We start from the raw sequence: 13,794 nt of genomic DNA, 5'->3' as shown, positions 1-13,794 counted from the left end.
GTCGGTCCTTCCAGGAAGATGTTAGAGGAGAACAGGGCTCAAAGTCCAGAGGGCGATGCTGCATAAAGTACATAGCTGAGCAAATACTGGTTTAGAAACAGTGTGAATAAGTTCATTAAGCGAAGCCCTGCCCTTGGCTGCAGCATCAAGGCAGTGGCTAGGAAGCTGCATCAGCCTTGTGTCAACTATCGTAAAAGAGTAATACAATGAATGGTGTCCAAGAGGAAGGAACTGCAGGCTTACACGTGCCTCTTAAATACTACCTCCAGCTGCCAGAGGCTTTACAGGGCACTGGCCAGACTACAACTGTGGTGCCTTCCTGGGAGAAGGGAGTGGGTTGGGGGGAAGAAAATGAGATAAATCGAGTAATTGCAGGGAATAAAGGTGGAGGGAGCAGTGTTAATGCAAAACTGGAGAGGTGGGTTGCCCTGAGGAAAGGATGAAGGAAGGGCTGATGGTGATGGCGCAGAGCTGGCTGGATGTGGGGCCTCAAATAAAGCCAGTGGGCTTGGCCCAGTCCTGGCTGAACATCTTGGGGTGACCAGGGCTGGACTCAAACCAGATATCCATGGGAGATGGCAGCGGCCCATCACAGGCCCTGCTTGGACCCCTCTGGCCCAAGTGGAGATCGTGCCAGGGCAGACCCAATGTGGTGAAGTTGTCCAACTCAAGGACCACAGGAGCACAGTTTTGGGAGCATCATGTACCCAAGTGTGGATCTGAGAAGCAGCAGGGAGCGCTTAGAGGGGCAAGATGGGGGGCGTCAGGTCACAGTGGTTCATCCTCACTGGGGGGGGGGGCTACACCTGCTGGGCAGAAGAAACGGGGGGCAAGGGGGCGCGGCAGACAGAATTGGGGTCCGCTCCGCCCCTGCCCACAGCAACAGCAGAGATGGGGCCCCTCGGGGAGGCAACCCCCTCCCCACACCCAGCCCACCCGGGGCAGCCACCAGTACCCTCCCTTTGCTTCCCGCAGCCCCCCGCTCCCCGCAGCCCCGCTCCGACGGGCGGGGAGCGCGGCCCGGGGGGGCGGGCGGGAGGCGGGGCGGCGAGGGGGCGGCGGGCCGGGCTCCCCGGGGGAGGCACCGGAAGGCGCCCGGCGCTGATTCATTGCAATAAATTGTTCCCATCGCGGCGGGGCTCGGTCATCACCGCCCGAGCAGGAGTCGGGGTAACAACTGGAGCCGGATCCGCAGCCGCAGCGGAGCCACCGCCGGGGAACGAGGATGAAGATGCAAGCCGAGGTGATCCGCGAGGGCGAGCTGGAGAAGCGAAGCGACAGCCTTTTCCAGCTGTGGAAAAAGAAGCTGGTGGTGCTGACCAAGGACAGCCTCAGTCTCTTCCCCGACGGGCACAAACGGGCCAAGGGCAAGGAGCTGGGCTTCGGCTCCATCCTCAAGGTGGACTGCGTGGAGCGCACGGGCAAGTACATCTACTTCACCATCGTCACCAAGGACCGCAAGGAGATTGACTTTCGGTGCCCGGACCAGAGCTGCTGGAACGCCTCCATCACCATGGCCCTCATCGACTTCCAGAACAAGCGGGCCATCCAGGACTTCAAGAGCCGCCAGGAGATGGAGCAGGCGGCGGGCACCCAGGAGCGGCGGCTGGCCCGGGCGCCCTGAGCCGCCACCGCCCGCCCGGCCGGCCCGGCCCCAGGTGAGCCCGCCCGGCCCCCTCCGCGCTCCTCCCGCGGTTCATGGGGTTTTAATTTCTTTCTTTTTTTTTTTTTTTTAAATTTATTTTATTCCCATTCGCCTGCTTCGGGAAGTCGGACGGGCGTGGGACTCCCCACGCACCGCTCGATCCCTTTTTGGCCGAAGGGACCGCCGGCCCCGCCGCCAGCCCGCAGGGGTGCCCGGCCGCACCCCGAAACCGGCCGTGCTGCCCGGCCGCGGCAGCGTAGCGCTGTGGGGCCGCGCTCCCCCCTTCCCGGTGCATCGCGGGGCGGGGGGGGGGTTCCGCTTTTCCGATGCACCCGCTGAGAATTTCTGGTGGGAGCTGGACTTATTGAGGGTACGGCTTGGAGGTGGTGGAAGGAATAAGAAATAGCCCTTGGCAGTGCTTTCCTCACAGAACTTGCTAAAAATATGATATCTATGAAAATAAATGCTCTGTGCTTAGTCTCCCTTGAAAGCCCCTCATTTTTTTCCTGTGCCGTGCTGCCCCGTTCATTTAACTAACCCACTTTCTCTTGTTGCCTTTAGAGCATACCACTGAATGATAAACCAGATCGAGTGTCTTGGACTGAAATGGGACAGGGTACCAATGAAGGAAAGCAAAGAAGAGAGCTGGAATCAGCTTGGTTTTCTCCAAGCCCGTTGCAGCTGCTGAGCAAAGAGCCCTGAGCTTTGCCTGAGATGCATTAAAGAAAAACCAAAGACTTTCGTTACAGGACTTCTAGCAAAGCGTCCACGTGTTTTGAGTGGCACAGCTTTGTGAACTATTATCTCCTATTTATGAGGCGCAAGGAAGATTCCACACTGACTGGTGGTGTTAAACACAGTTTAAATTATTTGTAGTATCTATATTTGTATTTATTTTGTTGAATGTCTTTCAGCAGTTATTGGTCTTAATATTGCTTTTGCATTAATGTGTCCATTCCAAATAAATTACTTGAAATGTTCACTTTTTATTACTGTACTCTGGGCTGCAGTAACTTTTGTTGAGGCATGTTTGTGGATACGGCAGTGGTGAACTGGCTTAAAAGGAGTGGGTAAAGCTCAGCTTTTTGGTGCCCTAGACTGGGCAGTGGGAGGTGGAGGAAGCCCAGATAAGCTGTTCGTGTTTGACCTCGTCTCCTGACCAGTGAGGGAGAGGGTGTTCAGGTTCAATTCTGGTCAGTGGTGGAGGTAGAAAAGCCTACCACAGCTTGGATAAGTGCTCCTTTTGAAGCGCTTTCCCATACAATCAAGTAGTGGAGATTACAGAAGGTGCAAGAGCTCTCTGCAACAGTAAAGCGCTGCTCTTTCCAAACACCCCGTGTCCTTCCCCCAGCCCTCATAGCTTAGTGCTGTGCTAATGCAGGAAACTGGATTCTTGATTTCGGAACAAGACCGTCAATGCTCCGTGGAATTCCTCAGCTTTGCAGCAAAGCAAGCTGAACTTGCTCACCTCTCCTCACCTCTGCAGTTTCTAGATAAATGTCTCCAGGAGAACTCTGAAGAATGGAGGCAGGCTCTTTTCCTATAGCACCCACACCAAGAAGCATGGAGAAAAAAGAAGGTATTTTTTTGGATAAAAGTACAGAAGTTTTATTTTGTGGGGCTCAATTGTCACTCACTAACGTGAGCTTCCTCGTGCAGTACACGATTCAACTCTGGCAGTCAGGACTGTGAGCTTAGCAGGCAAAGCACTTGCTCCAAATTTGGTAATTTCAAGCAGGTATTTTCCCCTTCCCAATATCAGTGCAATTCTTGCAGGAGACTTTGTACTAGAGGAAGTTGCAAAATACGTAATTACACAGGCCCATAGTAAGAGCAAGAGAGACTCAGTACGGGGGAAAAAAACCTAGAAGGAAGGTTGGCCCAGTTTCTGGGAGGCTCTGGCACTGCAGTGTGGTACTTAGGGGCTTTTCATCCTCCTTGCTGGCTCTGCTACCACCCACCAGGCTCATGCAGAGTCAGGGTTGCAGATGACTGAGCTGTGGATGTAGTAAACCTCTGGCCACAGTGTTTGAAAGCCTTTGGCCTTGTTCCCCTCTAGCACAAGAATGCTGGGAGGTACATTTAATGCAGCAAAATAATACCCGAATTTTACTCCCCACCATTTTCCTTGGTACTATTTTGCGAGGGTGAAATAAAAGGCCAGCACTGGCTCCTAATCCCCTCAGTTTCAGTGAATTCAAGCAGGAATGCTGCCTGACAACAGGTGAGGATCTGGGGATATTTGCCTACAAAGACAGCCACCACTGCGGGGGGCTGGGGGGAACCTGATAGCTCCTGGGGTCCCATGGGCCTCAGTTGCTCCAGCACGATTCCAATGCCTTTGCAAACTGATCTGCTCCTTACTCTAGATGCAAATGTTGACAAAATGCAAGGATTGTTCAAATTGCTTTATTCTAGGTTTACAGAATCAAAAATAAAACTCAAACCCATCTTTATTTCTATGGAAAAGTAAGGCAGTTACTTTCTTGCACATGAGTTATTGGCTTTTCATCTCTCTCAGTGAGATTTTACTCTTTAAGAGGTAAACAAACAAACCTATATTGACCACTAGCTGTAAATAGCCGAAGGAGGAGACTCCAAACTGTTTATATAAAACTCCACCAATGGTTGGGCCCACCGTCCGTGTCAAAGGGTGCACTGAGGCACAAATTCCGAGCATGGCACCTAGGAGAGATGGCAGAGACACACAGGGTGAGAGCAAGTCTTGGGATGGAATAGCAGAGCAGAGCATGCGGGATCCCCTGCATCCCTAATGGTTTTCCCCTGCAGTAGTGGCAAATCACATCAAATAATTTCTTGCATTAATTTACAGCGGTCCAATTAGGGTTTGCTAAGGTTAGGGACTCCTGGAGGCATGGGGACTAGTTTCCACCACGAGCCAGCTCAGCTCTTTACTGGGCGGTCTGTGTGATCGTAGCACTGCCCAAAAGGCAAGTGGGTGCTCACCACTGCCATCACCAGGGTCCAAGGATGCCTTTGGCCTCAGAAGATGCTGCTGAACATCGCACCTGGCAGATCTGGTAGCTACTGCATGGGATTAGGGATGGACAGGTAGTTTCTAGGGTCGTGTTTGAGACTTCCAAGCAAATCACACAGATTCTTCCATTCTCATAAGTACCTGAGTGGGCCTTGTTCCACTCAAGCTACTACTGCCATTTATTCTCTAGTGTGGAACAGAGAAACAGCTCTTGAGGGCTTAGCAGGAGCGAGAGGGTTAGGCCTAACTAGGTCTTTAAGAATAAATAAATAAAACCACAGATAAAGACTGAACACCCTTGAGATACTCCCCCACCTCCCTTTGCAAAAAGAACAGATATTTCCATTTGGATGGGTATGCGAGCCCTTTTACCAGCTGGGCCGGTTCCCCCTCCAGCAGCCCTCACATTTGCATCATTTACAGGAACCCAGAGGATGGGGAAGCACCTCCAGTTTGGTAAAGGCAGGGGTTTTTTTCCATGTACAGACAAACAGCCAGGACATGACCCAGAACACAAAGCTGGCCCCCAACACAGCTGGTATGCTCTTTTGTCCTGTGGTCTTTGTGCGGGACAGTTGTCATGTTCAGGGGAGCAGAAAATACAAGGCCAGCCAGAAAATCATTAGCCCCAAACACCAAGAGGAATGGCAAGCTGGCAGCATATGTAAGAAATTTGTGCGCAGTTCTGTAATGATTTTTGCAATGATTTTTTTACTATCAGTATGACTATTTGGGCTGCTGGCATCAATTTTCCATTAACATTCATTGTGGTGTTGTCCCCACACCAGGCTATCAGCATCTGGGAAGGATGAGGAGGATGCTGTCCCATATACCAGAAGATGTGGAGCCAAGTGTGATATTTAACATTGGCAGCCACGGGGAAATGATCCCCAGCTCCCAGAGAGAACAGGCAGCCAGGTGTTCTTGTAATGCCGGCCAGCAACTGCTGGGCTTTTATCAGCATGCTTAAAATACTTGTGCAGTGAGCCCAAGCTGAGGGCGTAGCCATGTGGAGAGGGAAATCTCCCGGGAAGCGCTGCTGAGCGCTCCTCCCGCGCATGGGAACACAAAGGCAATGGGTGGGACCTTGCCTTGACCCTTTGCCAATGGGAACCATCCCACAACCACTGAACTCTCTGGGCAGGTTTTGCAATTATTTTTTCCCCTCCAGGTATTTGAATTAAACTAATTACTAAGTACAATTGCCAAACTGGCTCTTATGATTGAGGAGGCACTTTTTTCCCTTTCCTTTTTTTTTTCTGGAGCAAAAAATCCATCCTCTTAAAAGGCCGGGCTCTCCCTCTGCACTTCTCCAACATGTTGCTGAGAAAGATAATTTCTGTTTAATGGGTTTAAATTAGATCTCTCGTGTCAGACATCCTCAGGCTTTGGGACATTGTAAATCTCAGCTCTGCAGCATGTCCCTAGCTCTGTTGCAAAGCTGCACATGTAATGGATCTCATTTAAGGCAAGACCTTTAACTGGGACAAGTCACCATGTCAGCAGAAAAATTCCTGCATTGCTTTGCGCAGCTCTGCCAACACACGTGCTCACCTTCTTCATCATGGCTATTCTACTTTCTGTGCCTTCCTTGCCCTTTTTTCTCCCTCTCCAGCTTTTTTCCCCCCTTTGCCTATACCTGGCATGACCTGTCCCAGCCAGGAACTCATCCTCCCCTCCCACCCCGGCCCTCCTCCTCCACAGGTTTCAGGGTTGGGTGCTGGCGGCTCTCCAAGATGGGCGACTCCTTTCCAGCTCACATCCTGTTGCCGCGCTCAGATGATGGTGCTGGCCCAGATCAGCCACACACCCATGGGGCGATGTTTGGGCCTGATTTAACGATTAGGTCATCATTGCCAGCAGCTGCCTTTGAACCAGCACAGCCAGAGCGAAGCTGGGGGGTTTAGTGCACCAAGCCCTGCCTGGCTGCAAATTCTCCTCCTAAGGTTGTGACGTGCAAGTAAAATCACAACACAGTGGCCCGTTAACCAGGGAGGCTCTGCTGGGCTTCCTGCCTCCCTCCCCCAAGAGTAGAGGGGGATCTGTGCAGAAACAAGACCTTCATTCTTGGGAAAGGACTAGGGTTGACAAGGAGGGCTTGTGTGAAGATGTAAGTTCCCCTGGGCTCGGGGCTGCCCTCCCACCATCTCACGCGTTCAGCTGAACAGCACGTGGATGTGTGGCTGAATTTTCTCTTCCTGCCTTTGAAGATGAAGAGAAGGAAAAAGAATATCAAAGGGAAACTAATGAAATAATTTCTGCTACCTTTGCCTCAGTGCAAAGCCCCAGCCATAAGCAAAGAACAAGTGCCAAACTCATCAGTCTTGGTAGGAAGCAACCTTGGATCGGTCCTGAAAGCAGGATGGGTGCAAGGGATGGTACCATCCTACCTCCCACTGTTCCCTTTCCAAGACATGTATTTAAAATGCAAGGATGGGTGACTCAGCATCTAACAAGGGCAGACAGGCTACACTTCTGCAATGCCTCATCCATTCCAGCCCTTTGCTGAGATGGGCACCTGAGCTCAGCCAAAATCCCAGCTCCTCAGAAAACTTTTTCCTGGCCCAAAGAAAAACCCCCTTTGGGCTCTATAGGCCCAAAGCTAACAAAAACATCAGCAAAAGACAGCAGCAAGGTTCAAAAGCGATATTTTCAACGTCAAATTCTCCATGTGTGATTTCCTTGCATTAACTAAAAGTCATTGCAAGTTAGTGCTCAGATTTTTGACACAGTAACAGCAAAGCTTTTCATAACAACAGATTTCTATGCTCACAGTGAGGGTTTCTAATGCACCACCAAAAAGCTCTCTTTGCAGAGCTGGTCTGGGGCTGGCATAGGAAGGAGCAGCCTCTGGGAGGCTGTATGGGTGGAGCAGCAGTTGTGGAGTGCCACCCACGGCCAGGGATGGATGGCAGGCATTTCAACAGCCGCATTTCTCCGCGAGACACCCACGCCATCACTGCTGCAGCTGCTGTGGAGAGGCAGCTTGCCGGCTCTGCTGTGTCAGGCATTCCTGCCTTCACCCCGGCCCCTGCATGGGTACATCCAAAACAAGCACAAAACCATTAGATGCCTCTTCCTTTGGAAATGTTGCAAGGAAAAAGCATGGTTTGAAAGGTGAGGGAGGAGTGTCAGAGATAAGGTTTTGGCCCAGCACCACAATCCTCCGAGCCAGAATGTCCCTCCTCGGCATGCCGAGTTCTGAGCCAGCTGTAACTCTGAAGTTTGTAGTAGCACTTGGCATGACATCAGCCCAGGATGGATGGGCAGGAGAAAGCCCCCAATGGCTCATGGCTGCCCTGATGATCTGCAACCCCCTCCTGACCATGTGCACAGCTCCACGGGCTGCCTTCATCCTGCCCTGCAATCCTGCCCTGCCAAATGGAGATCATCCATCCCACTGAGGCACAGGCTGGCCTAAAAACATACGCAAGCAGGGAGCAGGGTGAGACAGCTAAATCCATTTTCCTCTCTGACCAAAGCTTGCCTCAGGGCTTTAAAAGCCAAGCAATGCTCCGGTTTTCCTCACAAAACCCCTTTGAGAAGAGCCTGGATGAATTCCAGCTTGGTTGTATGTCCCAAAGCTGCTTGGTGCCCTTCCCCCCGGCTCTCCCTCGCATGAACATTACTCTAACTCATGAAACAGCAAATTTTCTTCTGGGCTGAGTGGAGGGGCTGAGATAGTTCCCAGAGAGGTGAGGACTGAGGATAAGTGGTCCTCCCGGGTAGAAATATCACACTTGGAAATCACAGGCTCCCAACATTTGTGGGAGATGTGGTGGGTCAGCTCTACAAATAAACTACTGAAGTGGTTTTCAGAAAAGCTCTTCATTCAGAAGCATCTCAAAAGTGCTTTATAAACTTCACTAATGGGCTGTGCAAACTATAACTCTCATTCTCAGTAGGCTCTGTGCAGAGGTGTCTGCTCAGATGGCTGCTAGGGAAGATGAAGGGTGCAGACTGGCCCAGGAAGGCTCAGCTAAAGCAAAGAGACTCTTGAGTACCTGCTCTGGGACCAAATCCTGGAAGAGCTTGAGCAAAAGGTGTCAAACCAGGTTAAGCCAGCTCCATCCCAGCACAAACCCAGCAAGGCTCCCATGACAAAAAATGTTGGTATATTTCCTTCATCGACAGAAATAAAGCCCCAGGTATAAAGACTTATGTGTCTACCACTGCATTTCAGCTGCCTCGTGCAGAGAAATACAATAACTCTTTGACTGAAACAAGGCCAAAACAGAGAGAAAGGCGGCAATTACTGCATCAGGCAAAGCATGTTTGCAAAGGGCGATCCAGAATACCCTGCTGAGATGCTCTAAGTTAAAAGGTGTGAACAAACAGCCCTCTCGGTCACTGTCAGGGTGGAAGAGCAGCTTTTGTTGTTTTTTTTTTTGGTTTGGTTTGGTTTTTAACCATACTTTGGCCTTCCATGGAAAGGAAAGTTTGAGAAAGCCTTCTCTTTCTGGACCCACCACTGTGGATGTCAGCAGGTGGCACAGGACTGGGAGCACTGGGTCATGGGATGCTTACTCAGTGTTGTTCAGGTTCATCCTGTATAGCCCAACCAGTCTCTGTTCATGTGCTCTGCTGACACCCATTGTATGCAACTGCCCAGAGATCTGCTGGGGAATTGGGCATTCACCATGAGTGTACTGCAGTGCTTGATAGCGGTGGTGTGAGCTGGGAAGCACCTGATGGACTCAAAACTGACAAAATACCAGTCTGATCTTTTTTGACGAGTCTTACCAGTGTCAGAGGAGGGGACAGCCTTGGTAAGGATGCTGTCGGTGATGGTGGCCAGCATGCTGAAGGCAAACACCAGTGGCACTGCAATGATGCAGTAGTGCCACACAGTCCTCATCAGGGCCTAAGGGACAGAACAGAACAGACCACAGATCATTAGAGAGTACAGACGGTGACTCTGTGGCAACAAACAACCTAGAAAAAAAATCACGAGTCAAACCCATGACTTAGGTGAACTGTGGGAGCCACAAATGATACAGGATGGTGCGGCTTTGGCTGTTGCAAGGTCTTTCACAGCCTGCCATTTGTATTCAGTGAATTATTCCAAGCATGCGGATCAAATAGCAAGTGATACCCTACAATCTGGCAGCACGTTTCTCCGGCACTGCTGTGGGTATTTTTAGCGTCTGGGAATTAGTGACGTCCCTGCACCCTTCCCCCTGTCTTCTGTCTTCTGTCCAACTCCCGAGGAAATGTTGAACAGCAGATGTATGTGGTGTACTTCAGGAAGCTTCCATTACTTATACAAAACAGCCTAGAGAAGGCTTTTTGGTTCATTATCATAAATAATTAAAACTAAACTGAGCTTGTCAAAATAAATGAGCACAGTGCATTATGTAACACCGTACCTTTGGGATTTCTAATCCTGTTCTTCTGCCTCCTCGCTAATAAATTCACCGAATTCAGTAATCTGGAATAGGTCTTCTGGCCATAAATGCACATTAGCGAGCATAATTAAGGAGAGTAATGATTTTGTTATTGCACATATTCTTAGCGGAGACATCCCTCCAGCTGTTTAATACTGAAACAAAAGCGGTGAGGCTCTCTAAGCCGTGGGGCTAGAGCGGCTCTCGGCTCATTCACATGCCCTGCTGGTCAAATGAATGGATTTCTCTGGGGCATGGAAAGGAAATTCCCCCCTTATTGCAAGTCTCCTACCCTCACTCATGTCTCAAGGTGTGTTATTGTGGCTGGAAAACATTTCTGTCACTAGTCTAGCCAGAAGTTTCATTCTCTGGAGTTCTCTGCCCCAAGATCTTGTTCTTGCCTTTTGGCTACAGAAGATGGAGAAGCCCAGAGACACTGCTCACTAATGACTTGGAAATGTTGAGGTTTATTCCTAGTTCCTCTCTACAGTCACACACAGCCAGGTTTTTCTCCTTGAAGGAGTTTTTTGCCTACATTTTGGTTAAGATCTAGGCACTTCTGATTAAGGAACCAGAGAACAAAGACAGAGGAACAAGTATTTGGTACATAAATAGAAGGAAGAAGAGTAATTCCTTGCTAGGGCAAGTGTCATTGCGGGACAACATTGTGCAGCTCATAGGAAAAATCAGCTTTAATCCCTCCTGCTTTGTACAAATTTTCTCATGAGCTGGAGTAAGTGTGCAGAAAAGAGCAGAGCCACATCTGTGTCTCTTGTAAAACCAGGGGAAGTGGCTCCTTAATTCCCTGGGGCTCAGGAAGAACTGATCCAGGCAGAGCCCTGTCTTTGCTACTCCTCAGCTGCTGGGTAGGTAGCAGATTTTTTTACCTGAGCAGATATGAAGACATTTTTCTGGTGAGGGAGGCAGAACCAGGAGTTTCAGCAGACAGACTCAGAAAGCAAATGCCTGGGAAATGCAGGCAGCGAGTCAGGATGAGGCACAGCCATGCCTTCAGACAAAGAGAAAAACTTCCCCGTCGCAACCGCCAAGCCCTCCTACACCCCTGCCCACGCTCTCCTGGCTCGTATCTGCAGATCAGACACTAGTTCTCCCCTCCTCTCCTTTTCCAGGTGTTATTGCCCAGCTCCCAGCCCACCCTTTTCCTTTTCCAGCTGCCTAGTGCTGGGAACATCCTACAGCCTCTTCCCAGCTGCAGTGCTGTCTATCTGCTGCTGCTTGTGCTAGCCTTCCAAAAACACTTCAGCTCACCTCCCAGTGATATAAAGATGGGTTCTGGAGTATCTTTTTTTAACAGCTAGTCTTTTTCCTCACTTCCATTCTTTGGGGAGGGGAACTGCTGCATTTGGAGGCCACATGCAGCAAGGGCAACAGCAGGTGGGATGCTCCTCTACCAGCAGCTGTGCAGGATTAAAAGCTTCACCCATTAACTTCCACATTTGTACTTGCTGCTGTGCCGGCACTGATCCCCACCCAGACAGAAAGCCACCCCAGAAACGGATGTTTTCTTGGCAGCCGCTCAGACAGAGATCTCTTTAATAAGGCGTCCTGGGCAAAGAGGATCACAGCTGCATTTGCCTATGAATAGTTCTCATGGGAAGTCATTGCTGACCCTTGTCCCCAGGACTGTGTTGTCAGGATGTCCACAGCCCTCTGGGCTTGGCATAATTGCCAACTCTAAGATGATTTCCCTTCCCGGCTCCCAGTTCCTCTCCTTGTGCAGCCAATGTGAGCCTCCCCATACTGGGACATCCATGTCCCTCTGTGTGCCCCTCCACTGCCACTAAGGCTTTCTCTCCAACCTCCACCTGATTCCAGCCTTCCCTGGAGGTCAGTGAGACCTCAGTGCACAAAAGCCATTTACTCCATATTGCTCCTCTGCCTCAGTCCCATGGGAGGGGTTTCAACACATGGATCCAATCTCAGCAGCACTCTGCCCTGCACCCGGCTGAGTGTGCTAAGATCTTCAGATGGGCCAGGTCCACCTTGGTCCCACCTAATTGCTCCCAGCCGTGACCAAAAAACAATAGTACGACCTTCAAAGTCCTTCCCAGGCCATGCTTAGGAGGACCAAGCGCTGTGCAGATGTCCCATATTAAAGGGGCACGTCAATGCCAGCCAAAACAGAATGACACCAATCAGAAGGGACCCTTTCCAAGCATTCTACACCTAACAGAATCTCCGTGAGCCCCAAAATCCCAGAGAGGGGGACCACACTCCATCTGCAGAGCCAACCCTCCATCTGCATCCATACTCCCTTTCCAGCCTCATCTCAGACACATGATTTAGCCTCAGATTAGCTAAGATGTGTAGGTGCTTCATCTCATCCGTGTAGCTGGGAACCACAAACCTCAATCCCCTCCAGGACTTGGCCCTGACCTCCTCGTGGCTGTGGTATGGCTGTGGGAATGGCACTCGTCCTACCTGCACCAGTGGGAGCCTCAGCGCCCCAGCAGCAAGGCCTGAGGCCAAATCCTGCAGGGAATGTTGAAAGGCTGATGCAGCTCAACTGTCCTTGGATGGGACACAGAAGGGATTGTGCACACCCTTCCTCCATCCCTGTGGCCGGGGCAGAGCTATCAGTTCCCTGAATGTGGCTTATCTGAGCAAACACAGCTGCCAGCAGAGCTGCCTACATGAAATCAGTTTTCCAATTACCCTTTGAGATTGACATCAACCGTCGCCCAAGTAGACACAACCAGCAACAGGTAATATCACTTATCTCAAAATGGAGGAACAACAGTATTGCCTTGCTACCTCCTTCCCCAAATCATCTCACCTTGGGAGATCAGGTAAAAATAAAGGCCCAGAAGAAGAGTGCACAACCTCCACTGTCTCCCAGCAGCGTACAACTGCAGTGATTTATTTTCCCCCCTCATAATCTTCATTTACTTTCTGGGTAGTTCAGGAAAAGCAGTTGCTGACAAGACCAGGGCAGGATTTCTGTGCAAATCCGGTGACTCAGGAGGGACTTAGTGAGTTTCTGTGAGAGATTAATATTTTTTTAAATCCCCATAACTATTACTCACGCAGCTCTTTATCATGGTTTGGCGCAATGCTTACGTTGAGCGCAGATCTGTTTGCGCAGAGGCCCAGGTGAGATGGTTTCCCCTGCCCTGAGGACCACCCAACAAAGCCAGTGGTGGCATTTCAAGGGGCAGAGCTCACAGGCAGGTCTCATGGACCTTGTGTCGCTGCGTTATGAAGGGCGCTGTGGATGATCCCACACCTGCCTTACCATGCCTAGGCCCACGCCGGCAAAGACGAAGACGCTGAGTCTGAGCAGCGTCATCTCTGTGCAGTGGTTAGTGAGTTTTCCAACAACCAAACCCTGGACAACCTGGGAAAGAAACACAGGAGCACCATTAACCCTGATGTATAATCATTTAAACAAACGAGAGCTGCTACAGCGCTGCAAACAAATGAAAGGCAGCAAATGGGTTATTCCATCAGGGTTTGTTTTGAAAAAAAAAGACCTCATTGCCACAGTAAACAGTGGGAAGACATGATCCATTATTTCAAGCATTTTGCATCCTAGGGAGAGAGCTATCCCATCAGCTGGAAGTCTTTACTCAGGGTGCGTGCTTTAGTTTACCATCACTGCCTTGTCTCCAGCAGTGACCAAAACTTTCTAAAAACTCTTGCAGATACAAATTATTTTTTCTAAGTTGTGATTTTTTGTGAAATACAGTTAATACTAAGGTCTTCATTCTTGGCAAATCCTTCCAAAGAAAAACTCTTCGTTT

At 50.3% G+C, this 13,794-nt stretch overlaps 2 protein-coding genes across 3 annotated transcripts in view; one reads left to right on the top strand and one right to left on the bottom strand.

Moving 5' to 3' along the window:
* Positions 1–1,096: 1,096 nt before the first annotated feature.
* Positions 1,097–2,632, top strand: PHLDA2 (pleckstrin homology like domain family A member 2). Its single transcript, XM_017807238.1, has 2 exons — positions 1,097–1,658; positions 2,207–2,632. The coding sequence occupies exon 1, from the start codon at positions 1,226–1,228 to the stop codon at positions 1,622–1,624; it is 399 nt and encodes a 132-aa protein (XP_017662727.1). The 5' UTR covers positions 1,097–1,225; the 3' UTR covers positions 1,625–1,658; positions 2,207–2,632.
* A 1,406-nt stretch (positions 2,633–4,038) lies between these two features.
* SLC22A18 (solute carrier family 22 member 18) overlaps positions 4,039–13,794 on the bottom strand; it is a 64,606-nt gene continuing 54,850 nt past the window's right edge. Inside the window, exons 8-10 of one of the 2 annotated variants that reach the window (XM_017813816.1) lie at positions 13,287–13,388; positions 9,387–9,507; positions 4,039–4,330 (exon numbers count right to left, since the gene is read on the bottom strand). In XM_017813816.1, coding sequence (XP_017669305.1) covers positions 4,143–4,330; positions 9,387–9,507; positions 13,287–13,388 — 411 coding nt within the window. In that variant the 3' untranslated portion in view covers positions 4,039–4,142. The remainder of the gene's footprint in view (positions 4,331–9,386; positions 9,508–13,286; positions 13,389–13,794) is intronic. The other variant, XM_017813818.1, reaches the window with a different exon arrangement.

Source organism: Lepidothrix coronata, unplaced genomic scaffold, assembly GCF_001604755.1.
Source record: "Lepidothrix coronata isolate B3197 unplaced genomic scaffold, Lepidothrix_coronata-1.0 Scaffold1, whole genome shotgun sequence".
Taxonomy (NCBI): Eukaryota; Metazoa; Chordata; class Aves; order Passeriformes; family Pipridae; genus Lepidothrix; species Lepidothrix coronata.
This window is presented reverse-complemented; position numbering and strand designations above follow the sequence as displayed.